At 42.2% G+C, this 15420-nt stretch overlaps 2 protein-coding genes across 2 annotated transcripts; one reads left to right on the plus strand and one right to left on the minus strand.

Moving 5' to 3' along the window:
* Nucleotides 1-3122: 3122 nt before the first annotated feature.
* gpr180 (G protein-coupled receptor 180) lies at nt 3123-6698 on the minus strand. Its single transcript, XM_070855817.1, has 10 exons — nt 6525-6698; nt 5598-5741; nt 5406-5500; nt 5161-5266; nt 4729-4909; nt 4175-4224; nt 3851-4008; nt 3565-3762; nt 3402-3479; nt 3123-3328 (listed from the first exon to the last, which is right to left on the minus strand). The coding sequence occupies exons 1-10, from the start codon at nt 6661-6663 to the stop codon at nt 3173-3175; spliced, it is 1305 nt and encodes a 434-aa protein (XP_070711918.1). The 5' UTR covers nt 6664-6698; the 3' UTR covers nt 3123-3172.
* Nucleotides 6699-7209: 511 nt separating this feature from the next.
* LOC139223744 (dTDP-D-glucose 4,6-dehydratase-like) lies at nt 7210-10413 on the plus strand. Its single transcript, XM_070855731.1, has 12 exons — nt 7210-7348; nt 7927-7993; nt 8101-8169; nt 8255-8345; nt 8439-8587; nt 8665-8763; nt 9210-9269; nt 9405-9448; nt 9529-9694; nt 9782-9837; nt 9930-10027; nt 10119-10413. The coding sequence occupies exons 1-12, from the start codon at nt 7302-7304 to the stop codon at nt 10208-10210; spliced, it is 1038 nt and encodes a 345-aa protein (XP_070711832.1). The 5' UTR covers nt 7210-7301; the 3' UTR covers nt 10211-10413.
* The last annotated feature ends 5007 nt before the right edge of the window (nt 10414-15420 follow it).

The following is a 15420-nucleotide window of genomic DNA, read 5'->3' on the forward strand; positions in this document are numbered from 1 at the left end:
ATCCACTGCTAGTGTTGCTAAGTTAGCGTGTTTAGCAGATGTTTTAATAATACTTTCCAGGAAGTATTACATCACAAACTCTGATTGGCCAGCCTCTCAGACAGGAAGTATGACATCTCAAACTCTGATTGGTCAGTCTCCCTGTCTCTCTCACACACACACACGAGCAGTTCACATCCACCTCAAGAAAATGTGAAATTGCAAATGCAGCTACCGTATAAAAAGCATGGGTTAACTTAAAACATTCTCTGCACACCTTTGAGATCATATATTTACTGTACACAAAATGTATAATCGTGCCATTTGTGTCACCTATTTGCTATAGAACATCAAAATGATGTTCTAAAGGGATGGTGTCAGCTGTAAGCAGCACATAAATAGAGTTGAAATTGTGATGGTGATGAAAATCAAGTCAAGACAAAGGTTTTTATTTCTTTATTAAACCAATATCTGACCAATCATGGCAACAAAGACAAAAATTCACATACTTTAGGCACAGCAGCTTCCCATTTAATGCTGTGCACCATTGTCCCAAATAAAGAAAAACAGGGAGAAAGAAATAAAACGATTGCACATCCACAAAGTACAAAATAAGAAAAGAAAGACACATGCTGGTATGAATGGGTAGAAGCATGAACATATCTATGAATATGTGTGTTGTTTTTTGCCACATAAGGTGGATGTTGTGTTCTGCTTTTTGAAATGAATTCCATCATTTGGTGTCAAAACACAGAAATGAACACAATCCCAAGTAATCAGTAGTCAAACAAATAAATTAGAGAGAATACTGACAAACTAACAAAAACCTTTGGAATAATTCATATCTAGTACAAACAAAACAAGACAAATGAAATGGTCACAACGTTCTGAGACTCCATTGATGTATGTAAATAGAGATGTGATGGATGTAATGGAAAGAATAATTCAATGAAGTATGTTGCTACTAGATATAAAGCTATTATTCTTCCACCACTCATTGTAAACCAGTCCACTTGACCTACATTGTACCTTTGAGACTGCTTTTACCATAAATCTGGTAACATTTACATTCATTACTATCACCTGTCCTTGTACACAGTTCTTACATTGGGTACGATAACTATCCAGAAAATGTGGAGTGGACATATGGAGCAGCATAAAGTCCTGCAGCCTGCTCAGATGGCAGCTGCACATGCACAGAGTCTCCTTGTCGTAACGGGAGTACAGCGCTGCCTGATGCCTGATCCAGCCCTTTTTGTATTCATCATGTGTGTACATTACTGGCTCATTGATCTTCATCAGGACCACCCACACATCACCTCCTTTGCAGTGGACATGGCAAAATAGTAGATCCCTGGTACGCTACAGGTGAAAATGCCAGTTTGTGGATTGTAGTCCTGGTTACTGTTGAGTTTGTCAAAGATGACAGGAGGGAAGGGATCTGCGAGGTGTTGCCACGGTGACAGCGTTTGGCAGAACCTCAAAAGCTTCATAACTTTGTATCATCCACGTCTTGGGAATGTTTGGACCAAATTTGAGGTGGAGGTGGCTGACCTGCTGAGAGAGACGTCTGAGAATAAAACATGCACTTCCTCCCGCCACTAGGTGGCGCTAAGACTATGGTTCAAAACTAGCATGTGCATGTCTTCAGAGCCGGACAGTCATCAAACAGTATAAATGTGGTGAAGATAGGACCTTGTAGAGTGGAGTTACTGCACTTTTAACGCTCATGGAGAAGGAACATTTTCGATCGAAATTCGACGATTTGATTTCCTTTTGACAAAAACTCACAGTTTTCACTACGGACCAACATCAACGTCTTGAGGCTTTCCTGACCAACTTTGAAGTGGATCTGGTCAACTGGCTGGTCTTGAGACATCATAGCATAAAGCATAGCATTTCCTGTCACCACCAGGTGGCGCTATGACTGTGAAAGAATATTGACATGTAGACTCTTCAGGGCGGGACTCTTATCAAACAACACAACAGTTTGGTGCTGATTGGATCATGTAGAGTCAAGTTATTAACAACTTCCTGTTTCATGGCAAGACACAAAATCCAAGGTTGAGGCCTCGCATGCTGTCAGCTCACACGTCACGTGGAGAGTGAAGAAATAACTCAAAGTACAGCCTGATGTGGGAAATACTGGGAGCACACTCTCATCTTTTGGCTCCCATATGCGTTCTTTAGATTTAGCTGTCTAAAAATCTGACTTAGCTGACTCCTTCAGCCATCAGTCCAACATTTATCCCGTCCCTTCGTCGGTGCATCCACCTCATGAGTCATCATCTCACCACCTCCATCTGTTTATCCGGAGTAACATACTGATCTACACATTTATCAGCCTGAATATCACAGAAAGGCTAAAACCTACACTTGAATTGATCCCTGACAATAGTTTATTCTGACTCAATCCCACATGTGGTCCTGCTGCCAGGAACACACGCGTGTATCAATCTGTGGCAAAAAATAGTCCCCAAAAAAAATGCCCCTCTTAGTCCTGTTTTAGCAGTATTTGCTAAAAACTACAGCAACAAAAAAAAAAGAGAACATCTTCGGTGGACTTGGGGCTGAGAGGTCACAAAGTATTCAGACTGACTGCTTTCTTGAAGGGATTGGTCGACGATAAGAAAAATATAGAATAAAACCTGCCTTTTCTCACTTAAATCTCTCACAAGCTCTCTCTTTGGCGATTTGATCCAGGTCTAGTTTAGTGACCAGGATCCGCGTCCTAATATCTACCACCATAGCTAAGCGGTGGTGCAGTGCTTCCCAGTGCTTTGGATTTTCCTTTATAATGAATCTGTGGTTCCATTTTATCCGTAGGCTCCTGCTACTTTTGGCCTGCTGCACCATGTCATGCATCAAGTCCCATCCCTGCACTTATTGTTACTTAATTACTACAGTTAAAATATGTCCTCCTGCTCTGTTATGTTGATTCCAGTCAAAAATCATTTCAACTAGAGGTAGGTTGTTGCTGTAAATATCTTCCTCTGGTCATTCAGTGAACCGTGCCAAAGCTCCCTGGTGACTGTCTTACTAGTGGTCATTGCTCCTCTACCAGGAACCAGTCACAGCAAAGGCTCCAGCAATATTACAGCACTCATGGGGTCACCGTCCTCGGGGAGGTGAAGCCTCAGCACCTTCCCCCTCGCTCACAGCGATCAGGCGAGGCGTGCGACGGCGGGTGAGCTCAGTAGCGCCCCCTGTGGTTCGTCCTGGACATGGTGAGTGGCAGAGACACGGAGGAGAGAGAGGAGACCTCCCAGTAGAGAGAGCGGGACAGGAAGAGCTGGTAGAGGATCACCATGGAGATGGACTGGCAGAGGATCACGCCAATCGTCACCACCTACAGAGAGGGAGAGAGTTCACATGATGGGAGTGATGCTTTGCTAAAATATGGCTCGTTTGCGTGCTCTAACCTTCTCCCTCTGGTGCTCGTTGAAGACGGTGGACATGAGGACGAAGACAGGATGGCAGAGGAACCACAGGAAGCATCCCTGCAGAGACCACGAGGAGGAGCAGCTGATAAACTGCAGCTTAATATTTGTGTGGAGGCCGCATTGAGTGTCCGGCGTAGTTTACCTTGGCGAAGCAGAGGTAGAAGTCTCTCTTCAGGGTGCTCCTCTCGGTGGAGATGATCTGGTAGAGGACAGATGCCAGCAGGAGGGTGAGGACCACTCTCAGAGCCATGAGGAGGAGGCCTGCCAGACTCTGCTGTGTGTGGTAACTGTGATGTTCACTCTCTGATTCGGAATACTGCTCCCACAGCAGCAACACCCCCTGAAAATAACAATTCAAAAAAAAAAAAATCACTAAAATTCATTGTGAGCCTGACACATAAGTTTGATATCAGTGTAATCCTGCGAACCTGCGTAACGACTGCACCAACAGCGACAGCCGTGGAAGCCGGAGACTGCTCCCACTGCAGAGGTCTGGACTGGGGCTTCCTGCCTCGACTCAGAGTCCAGCCCAGACACAGACTCAGTAACATGTACAGCATGGACACCTGGGACACCATATCCCAGACTGCACCGGGAACACAGAGGGGAAAGTTAATTTCTTGTCTGTTTACAAATGAATGTGAAAAAATCCAACCGTTAAGTTGCTCCAACACTCAGAACTAACTGAAGCTTCAGAGGCAGATATAAGTATAGACGGAAAGAAAGGACATATTTAAGAAAGAGGAACATACACTCCGCCAGGCTGCCCATCAGAGGAATACCAATACCATCTCTGGAATACCTGCAGAACACAAGAGGAGGAACAGGAAAGTCTTCAGTACTAATTCATATGGATAGCTCAGTTCATTTCAATACATCTTTTGTTTTTTTGTATGCAGTAGGTCACCACCCAGGTGAACAAATACACACTCACACAAGAGATAAAGAAGCATTCTCACTGCTCAACAGAGGCTGCCTTGGCTGGTGTGAGTGTTCAGATGTGTAAGGCCTTCTTGGCTATTTCTGTGAAATGCTGGAGATGAGCTATCAATTCAAGAATTCAGTATCGAACCAAATACGAAACGTGCCACAACCTCCCCCTCTGTTCCTGAGTTATGGTGACGATACGATGTCACAGTTAAGCTGACATCTTAGATATGAAATGTCACCATCCCATCATTTTGTCCCAGCAGACGTTTGTGTGAAATGTTGTCATAATTAGCGTCTGAATTTTTGAGTTAAAAATGTGCTTTGTGAGGCCTTTGACCACAAAAATCTGATCACTTCCTCCTTGAGTCCAATCTACCTGGCCAAGTGGATGTAGTTGCAGAGAGCGGAGCAGCCCTGTAACGCCAGTGATGTGGTCAGTACTTTGAGGACAGAGTGCATGGGACCTCCTTTCTTCAGAGCCTGATGCAGGGGCTGGATGTAGATACAGCCGGCTATGAAGTAGGCCAGCAGCAGGAGGAAGTAAAAACTCTGGAGACCTGAGAGTAAAATTAGTCAAGAGGAAACATTTTGTCCCGTATGAATAATGCAGAGCGCTCGGGAACAATCCCTGCAACTTACAAACAACTCACAACAAGTTATAATACAATTATATGTCACATCAGTGGAGCATAGCAATAACAGCAACAACTCAGAACTTAACAAGATAGAAGAAACAGACACTATGGACAACAGTGCACAGGAAAAATCTCCTGATCTGTTGTGATGGGAGTATTTCAGGATGTCTGACCTGCCTCCTCCGCGCTATAGTGCTCCAGAGGATTTCCAGCTGAGTCGGCGTTAAACAGCAAGACAGTAAATCTGAGATCAGCATGAGAGGGAATCACTGCACCTTCCTATAGAGGCAGACGGCAAATGAGGAGAGGAATAACAAGAGGGAAAAACTCTCTCACTTCTAATCATATTCATGCTCCAACAACCTCCACCTCAGGACTAAGCTGTATTTACTGTATTCATAGGGATCTATGATGTTACCTGACAGGTGTATCTGTCAGCATACAGGGCCTGCCAGGCCGTAGGCGAAGACTGACGAGGGATCGTCTGGTTGTGCTCTTCTTGACTGAGAGAAACTGAAGGAGAGCAGAGGAAGAAATCAGTACAGCCACATCACGTTCATCATATAAAAGGATCTGCTCTCATTAGCATTAGTCCTCCCCCCGTTCTTACTGGTGAAGTGAGCTTTAGCGAGTCTCTCGGAGCAGCTGAGGTTATCCAGGTCTGAGTCCATGTCCTGATACAGCAGCAATCTGGACTCCTTCTCTGTCGCCAGAGCAGAGTTGTCCAGCCTGCACACCAGCAGACCATGATCGCCTACAGAAAGACAAAAGAGACAGTTTTTCTGTGCTCAAATACGACCTGGTTCCAGATCAGCTATGTGCTACTTTGAGAGTTGTTTTGGGCACAAATGCCGAACATCCATCATCAAAAAAAGCCCAAGCTTCTAGCCCTCAGTCGTATTCCTGAACAGCTTTTGAATTAAGTTGTTGTTGAGGAAAAGAGATCCTGTAGCGTTCAGGGGCCCCATGCTTACTTTGGCCGGTTGGCCTCTCTTCTACACTAAAACCCTGTTTCAGAATCAGGATTTTGTGGCAGGGCTCGTTGCCTCGAACCTCCTCCAGGCAGCCCACTGGTTTCAGGGGGGATCTTTTAAGATCGGTCAGTTCTGGAGTAAAATCCACCCTGCTGGAGAGCTCCTGAGGCCCATACTGGCCCTGTGGCTGACCTCTGACCTCCTGAGGGTGGCTTCTTGGATCAGGGGGAGACACTGTAGTTGTAGTGTGCTGGTTTGTAACTAACCTATAGGTTCAATCTTAAAAATCAATGAGATAAGAAATTAGATAAGAAAATGGTTAAAAATAGAGAGAGAAAAAAAAAAGATGATGCTAGAAAAATATTAGCATGTAGCCAGAAACAAGACATTTGAAGTATGGTTATTAAAAGTGACGTTATTATTTCACATTAAGTGATGATGACATGCTAGTCGCACCCTTCACTGAGGTTGTGGTGAGTCAAAACAAAGCATCGTCATTAGGAGATGTTAACATGAATATAGTGTAAGCTAACTCTGAAATGACACGTTAGCGGCATCGTTACCTTGGTACATGAATTTAGTGATGAACTGGCCATTCTGCTGTCTCGCCACTTCACTCTTAAAAAGTCCCGTTACAGTTTTACCAAAAGCCCCCAAACTGAGCAGCGCTACGGCTATAATTATAGCTAACAAATGCGACATTTTCCCCCCGCAAAATGCAGTTTAACGTTATCGCCAAATAGATGTTAGCTAACCGATTCAATGAGCCACGAAGCCAGAAGTAAATCTTCGTCAAGCTATCCAAAGTTACCCAGGCTGACACAGGAAGTGAGGTGCTTCGGCCCTCAAATGAAAGATTTATATGTTTAATTTTGGGGGAATAATAACATTAAAAATAAGACTTGACCGAAACATATATATACACCGTCGAGTAATACCTATTATCTGGAATAGCAAATGCATTTAAATTAAATTCACTAACCAACATTTTATTGTTAAAATACCTTACGGATGTTACGTATTTATTGTAGCTCGCTTGACGTTTGCCGAGTCGGCACCGTTGAGTTTGATTGATATGTGATTTTAGCCAATCAATCAGCAGACATCCTATGCCGTCATATGCAATAACCAATCAGAGGATAGAATCCAGTCCCAACATGACAAAACGACCCGCCTCCTTTCAACGTGTCAACAGTACCGTAAAACAGCCGCCGACTGTCGCAAACTCCCTAATAAACAGAGAACTTCTCAGCTAACAGTTAGCCATCAGGCTCGATCACGGGAATAAACGTGATTAAAGATGTCGCTATAATGTCTAATGTGAAGCAGCAGATCGCAGGATGGACTTTAACAGGACTGTCCTGGTGACTGGGGGCTCTGGATTCATGTGAGATCACGTCGTGGATTCTGACCGATGACTATAAAATACAATGTTATTTACGTTTTTAATTAACTGTATTACAAGCTATTGTATTTCACATGCTTGTTATATGTAGGTGTTTGTGATGCAGCAGTTGATCTGTGATTTTTAAATACAGTATCACGACTTTGTACTTACCTACAGTACTTCAGCACATTACTTTGTAGTAATTATTAGTTTATTATCATTAGCAAAGCAGCCAGCATCTATAACTGATAAGTAAATGTACATTTCCACACAATGAAAAGCCCCAAAAATACATACTGCATATATGTATATATGCAGATTTGTTTCCCAGAATGCTCTTTAAAAAGTGAGAAAAACTACAAAAAACTACAAGTCCTGCTGCACTTACTGCAGAAGAAGAATGCACACACACACACACACACACACACACACACACACACACACACACACACACACAGAACATGGCTAATGGCTTTTTATGGGATCATACAGTTTACACACCTGTGTGTTGCATGCACATTGAAATTGATGCAGTCATTAGAGGCAGCGTTACTTCCCCCACATCTCTGTGTCTCTAGTGGCTCCCATCTTGTGCTGTCACTGGTCTACAGACACCCTGACTGGAGAATTATTAACCTGGACAACGTAAGTCTTCTCTCCCATACTGACTAATTTCCCAGCAAATACACAATTCTGTCTGAGCTGCACTGATTTTTTACGTGTCGCATCTCTGATTGTCTGATCTCTTGCAGTTGGATTACTGCTGCAGCCCCAAGAGTCTGGAGAAAGTCGAAGACAGAGCAAATTACACTTTTATCAGGGTGAGTTAAATACCAATAAGTAAATCAGAAAGATAAAACCTCTTTCCTTCATTATAAATATCATTAATATTTCTCTTTTCCACAGGGGGATGTGTGTAACTCCCGGCTCGTAAATCACATTTTCAACACAGAAAATGTCGACGTGATCTTTCATCTGGCGGCCAAAACCCACGTTGGTGAGCTGCACTCCCAGCACACGCCCGGCTGATTTTACTGTCTTGGTGTTCTGCCGCTGGTATTAGAGTGTCTTTTCTCTCCCCCTCGCTCAGAAGCATCGTTTGAAACCCCGTCTGCTTTCCAGCGCGTCAACATCGACGGAACCAGAGTGTTGCTGGGAGCCGCCCATCGGGCCCCGCACCGGCCACGGCGTTTCATCTACGTCAGCACAGATGAGGTGTACGGAGCCGGTCTGGATCAAGTCAGTGAACACACATAGATTAGTGCATTAATGGGTTTTTGGCTCATTCACTGACTTGGTGGATTTGTTCCCTGCAGGTGTTCGATGAGAGCAGTCCGTTGAGGCCCTCCAACCCTTATTCTGCCACTAAAGCGACTGCAGAGTACCTGGTCAGATCCTACTGGGACAAATATAAGGTACACACCACACACAGGCGGGATAGTAGCTTCTAAATGCCAAACATTCTCTAGTTTTACCTTTTAAATTGTGAGAATTTGCTGCTTTCTAACTTTCTATCTTCTATTTTTGACTGTTGTTTGGACAAAATATTTCATGACATTAACTTAGTATTTCAGAAAATTAAAAAAAAATTGAGACATTTTTCAGACCAAACAATGAAGAAATAAAAAAAAAAACTCATCTAACAATGAAAAGAATCGTTGTATATCTGGTTTTTAATTTAGTATATTTTGAGCAGGGCTTGTTCATGCAGGTTTAAACCACATGACACTCATTTGCGTTAGTAGATACAGACTGGGAATAAACTTTAATTTACTGCGTTTGGTTAATTTTGCTCACTTTAAATTGACCTCAGATCTCTTTTGTTCTTCCTATGTTAAACGCCGCTCTGTGCGTCTGCCAGTTTCCCATCATCATTACCAGGAGCAACAACATCTACGGGCCCAGGCAGTACACTGAGAAGGTACAGCACCCTGTTACCGCCTGCTTGTTTAAGTGCGAGTGAACATAAACTGATTTGCACCACATGGTTTCCTAGTTTAAAAGAGGTTGGACCGGCGTAACTATAACTAAACCAGCGATCTCCTCCATCTTTCAGGTCATCCCGAGATTCCTCACACTCTTGCGAATGGACATGAAATGGTTTGTTTGAGAAACCTTCAGCTTCAGCATTTGTTAGACGTAAGCACTTTGAGAGAACTTAACTCTAACCTCTGCCGCAGCACCATCCAGGGAACCCTCCCTAAATCCCGTCATTTCCTGTTCGTCGATGACGCCGTCGATGCCTTCCTGCTGGTTCTGGAGAAAGGGATTGTGGGAGAAGTGTACAACGTGGGAACGAGTTGTGAGATTCCCATCGTGCAACTGGCTAGGGAGCTTGTAAAGATGGTGAGTTTGTGAACTGCTCGTCAAAACACATAGCAGAAATCAGCATGTGTTCAGATGTAGCGCTTATTAAAACTGTGTGTGCTTTAGGTGAAGAACGTGCCAGACTCTGAGGTAAATGATTGGCTGGAATTTGTGCCTGACAGGTGAGAGAGACGTCTAAATATACTCATGCTTCCTCCTCTGTTCATGCACATTTACAAACACAAAGCATCGACCTTTGACCTCCGCTCTACAGGCCGCGTGTGGACCTGCGCTACCCCATCAAATGTGAGAAGCTGCAGCAGCTGGGCTGGAGAGCCGAGGTGTCCTGGGCTGAAGGAATCAGACAGACTGGTACAATAACTCAGACACATTGGAACCTGGATTTCTGACTATAATGTGTGTTATTAACTCCCATCTTTTTGTGTGCCTGTGTGTCTTTTAGTCAAATGGTACCAAGACAACCCAGACTTCTGGTCGGACTCGAGCGAGGATGAAGGACACGTCCGAGGAAGGCTTGAAAAAGCCTCCAGCTAATAAATGGGCTAAGCTGTGCCCTGCTGCTCGTCTGACAGGACGCACGGTGAACTGGGACACCTGCTCTGTACATTAGTTTTATGTGCAGCAAGGCAGCCTTTCTTCAACCAAAGCAAAGTTGCATCTGGAAATTAATGCACTTTATTTTTTATTAATTACTGATGCAGCTGATGTTGCATCAGTCTATGTTTTGTTGTTTTAGATGCTTAAGCTTCAAACACCTCTACAAGTCTGTAGAAACAACTTTACATTCCAAATTTGTAGCATTATCATTAAAGATACTTATATTGTGTTGTCATAGCAGCCTTATAATAAAAGGATGAGAAGGGAAGTCTTGAAAATATACTGTATTTTTGATATAATTCTGTAGAATCTACTTAACAGCAAATCAACTTGTTTTAAAGTATAAGATTATGCATAAGCAATGTTTCACACACACACACGAGACAACAAATCAAAACCCTGGTTACATTTGCAAATCCAAACCTTTATTTGTGGTAAAATCAGAATAGATGCACAGTTTTTTTTTTTCTTTTTTTCTTCGTGCAGTGCTCCTTTTTCGTGCACAATTGCTAAACTAATACATAAAGCAAACACCAACTACCAGGCCGGTGGTGCTGTGTGTCCACATGAGGGTTCTGACCAGTCATTAATGGTGACAACACTGGGCTTCTTCTTATTTTCAATCCGACAATCATTCTAAATACGATCACACTTTTTTTTTTTTGGAATAACCTCGTATTGAACTGTAAGTAAAATCATGCGAAGAGCCAGATGAGAACTTAAGTTGCGATAAAAACTCGTCACTCGCATAAAAAAAAAAAAAACCTGGATCGATGTCATTATGTCTTCCTCCCCCCTCCCCCATTACAGATTGGCCAGAAGCTCCGTCATATGAGCATTAATACACAGACGCCTGAAAATATACAAATCACAACAACATAGCAATAGAACCACAGTTTAATTCTGTGTTATGAAGACTTTAAAGATCACCACTTGCCAGACATTCACAAGGGTATTAACGTGTGTTAAAGTGTAAAGACTCAAATGAAAAAAAAATTAAAGAAAATAAAAAAGCAACATCTGACTTGGAGAGAATCTGGACACTTGTTTTTTGTACTGCATGTTTTCTTTCTTTTTTTTTTTTTTTTTACAAAATGGTCTTTGATCGTAACGTTTTAATTATTATTTTTTTTTAATCCAAACCTTGGCATATATTTGTAGTATTGTCTCAAATTTTGCTCGCCAATTAAAAATGGCTGTTTGTGATTGATTATCATTATTGGCAATGGAACCCGTTTTACAAGCAGGTTTATGGATTTGATGCTGAGTCCAAAGTGACTTTAAAGGTAACCCGTGTAGGATGTTTCTCTTAACATGTCACGGTCGCATCGACTGGAAATGAACTGGGCTGGGCGACCTCACGTGCACATCTTCACATGTTTATGTAAGGCGGGACGTATAAGTTGGACGTTTCTATTTTGAAAGAAAAAGAATTTTAAATGTTCAATGTGACATCTTATTGTAAGACGGCGTGTCTACGGCCCGGGGAGCCGCTCCGTGAGGTACAGCAGTGCTTTGAGCTGAATGCTAGCATCTGCAAGCTAACATGGCTCGTACTGGAGATGTTGATGTGCTGATCAGAAGTGCGTTTGAAACATGAGAAGATGCGCATGCCGCATTGGGTTGCTTTGAATTCAGAGAAGTGTGTATTGGGACTTCCGACAACTGTGACAGGATCTTTTAAGTTTCATCATCACAGCTTATTAAAGTGACATATTCGAAGAGAAATCCCTACACGTTGCATCTTTAACATTAAAAAGCTCACACTACCCCAGAAAAATAGAAATTTTCACTCATACCAATGACATTCAACATTCAAGTGCCAGTGATTTTGTTTACTGTCTTTTGGTCAAGTCACTTTGTAAAATATCAACTTTTGTATTAAGCTTATAAAAATAAATATTTCCCCTAAAGGCTTGATAAATTACACAAACTAGCAGCGAAAGTAGACTCGAGAACTCTGTGTACAAACAGCTGAATCCTATGGTTGCCGTTAACTAGAACTGCACCTGGTCCCCCCCCCCCTCGAAAAAAACATAACATAAGGAAAAAAAAAAAACTGCTTCATATCTGGAAGAACCTTTCCATGTCAGGCAAGCACACACACACACACACACACTTAACTGAGGAGAAACCTCTTTTTGACACCTGACTATGCTACACTTCAAACACTCTCGTTCACTCCTTGACACCTCTCAGAGGTTTTAAAGGATGTGTATTTTAGAAGACTTTAGTTGAACATTAAACTAAGTAATTGAAGTATTTTCTGTAAAACTCAGTGAGATTTGAAAACTATACAACAGAGGGGCCTGCAGGCCGCAGCAATGGGAGCATAGCACCATTAATTGTTCACCGACAATCTAAACACTCCTGCTGATAAGTTAGTTACCGTGGTGATGCGGAGTCTGTTGCCACGGCGACACGGTCACCGTGCCTTTCGCCATACTTAATGCCGTATACAGAGTAACCAACTTCTCATTAGGGCTGGGTATCACCCTTGAATTTAAGGCATCAAAAAGTTTTGAAAATATTCCAAAAAATAAAGTGCTAGAATTCTAAATAGAGAAAAATATATTGAGCATCATTTAAACCCTGCACCACAGAGTGGCACAGACAGAGCTGCTAAGAACGGATAGAGCTGTGCTACTGTGGGAAAAAACAGCAAGAGCATCGACACCCCATGCTAGCAGCTCTGTGAGGCTGTACATGCTAACATGCTGACAATGACATTGTCAGCATGTTAGCATTTGTACAGCAGAGCACAGATGAGGCTGATGGGCAAGAAGAAACAAACAAACATGCATCAGTAGTCATTATCTCTTACTGTATTTCTATTATAAAAGAAATTGTGTGTATAATAGTTTGGATTTTTCATGTCAATTGAGAAATACCCAGCCCTAAGCAACACGTTTCAGTCTTTCAAGGCACCACACACACACACACACACACCTCAGACTTTGGGCTGATCATACTTGTGCTCTGATCCAAACGGAGCACATACAGAGAACAGAAGTAACAAAACTCGTGTAGAGAATCTCTTGGTGATGGCAAAGTGAAAGCACGCCACAAGTAATTGAGCTCTATTGCACGTACTGTAGCGGTTCAGCGCCCAAGGGCATTTATCATAAGGTGGGATGGGGGTTTGGGGCACAGTGTGAGTTAAGTGTTGCTCCAATACAGTTCAATAGTAATTACATCTGACAGATAATCTGCCTGCCCTAGAAAAAGACCTACATACATTGCATATATATGTGCGTACTCTGATCAACACAACTTGACACGATTACTCTACAAACAAGATGAAAAGTGAGGTAAACTGAAGTTTCACCTTCCACGACTCCCTGCTGGATAACAAATCCTATCTGCACAGTCAAGCATTCACTCGCATCTTGTATTACTGCAGTAATTCCTATATCACTGCAATCAGTCGCTCCTTCATTTAGTCACGGTGAATCTATCTGCCCCCTAGTGGCTATTAGAAGGCACAGCAATGTCCACACAGATTGGGATTCATTCAAGTGGCCCTTCTTAAAAGTTTGCCTTTGAACAAGAACAGCGTTTTAGCATACTTGGCGTTATCATTAAAACACAAAGAGACTCCACTTATCGAATACTAAGTTTGTGATTGGCACTGCAATGGATTCATGCAACAAATGCTTGTCAGTGTCAGTTCAGTCGGGCATCAGAATTGCGTTGTTCCAGATTTTGTGCCTGATATCGCACAAATTTATTCATAAGCTTCAAACCATCAGCAATTATCTGTAACAAAATTAAGACTGCATCTTCAACTGCTAGGTAATGACCTTCAGTTTGCCTCGGCAGATCCCTCTCCTGCGACGGAGGACACAAATAAAATTTGCCAAATAGGTGCCAACAAGACAGCTGGTTCAGAAAACTTCCACAACTTCCACTATTAAAAAGGCTACTTAAAGAGTTATGCTGTTGTGTAAAGTGAGTTTTAACCAAAGCAAATCCTTCATTATTGATTGTCATTTGCAATTTTATCCGACTGATTTCTATCTTCCTGCTTTATTTCCTTCATGCTGAACAGTTCTCGCAAGACATCTACGATGCGGCTACCCACCATTGCTGCAGGAGAAATTAAAATGGTTCTAAATGTCATGGCAACAGAACAAAAATATTTAACAGATGGTAAAAATCATCTGTCGGGACACTTTAAAACAGATCTGGTCAGCAACTGAATCCATGTTTTAACTGGTGCTCATACTAGTTTAGCCTGAATCAGACTCAAAGTTGAACAATAGTGACAGTACAATGCTTTATGCAACAATAACGGCTAATCAGTTGAACCACACGTTAACCAAAGTAAAACAAAATGCAAACTCAGTTTCTGTTTCTGGTTCATTTTGAAGTGGCTATGGGGAGCAGTCAGACGTGGTGCAGTGTGATGTATCTGCCCTAAATGAGGAGTTAGTTTTTCCCCGTAATATTGGAATATTGTCCTTGAATGCAGCATTGTTACTTTAAACTGGCCCCTCAATTTTTACCACTAGAAGGTGAAATTCTCCCACAAGAAATTGGTGTCTTTACACTAATAAGCTAGTTTGTTTTTATGCTGTCTGCATTCCTCAGCCTGAAACTCAAGCCTACTAGTTTCCCGAACCTCCCAGCCAACTCTACTTGAGGGAAATACAGTTGAAGATTGACGCGAACACAATCTGTGTTAAAAAACGCAGTCTAAAAATCATAATGAAGGGAAAGAAATTCTGAGTTCTAACATAACCGAAGCCTGCTGTAGAACGGTTTTATTTGCTTGGCTTTTTTTTTTTTTTTTTTTAACTCCTTGACCAAAAAACAACACCACTTGCATATGTTTTATTGTCTTGGTCCGGCCTTGTCAAAGCCAGTGGGCAATTTGAGGGAATCTGCCCTGTGAGCAATAGTTGGTTTTGTCTGGGATCAAATTGCCCACTGAACTAAGCTCACAAGACATTGCCTGACATTGCCAAAGTCGAGTGATCAAACAATTTTCTACTCATCAAGTGCTGTTTCGCTTAGAATTCACATTTAATTGTTCTCATTTATGATTCACATTCGTCAGTGGAGATTCTTCTCTTTTTGTCTTGAAGAATTTAACTATTTACATTTTATCTATTTTTTTCACTAAAGGTGTTCATGTAAACAAA

This window comes from Pempheris klunzingeri, chromosome 24, assembly GCF_042242105.1.
Source record: "Pempheris klunzingeri isolate RE-2024b chromosome 24, fPemKlu1.hap1, whole genome shotgun sequence".
NCBI classification, from domain to species: Eukaryota; Metazoa; Chordata; class Actinopteri; order Acropomatiformes; family Pempheridae; genus Pempheris; species Pempheris klunzingeri.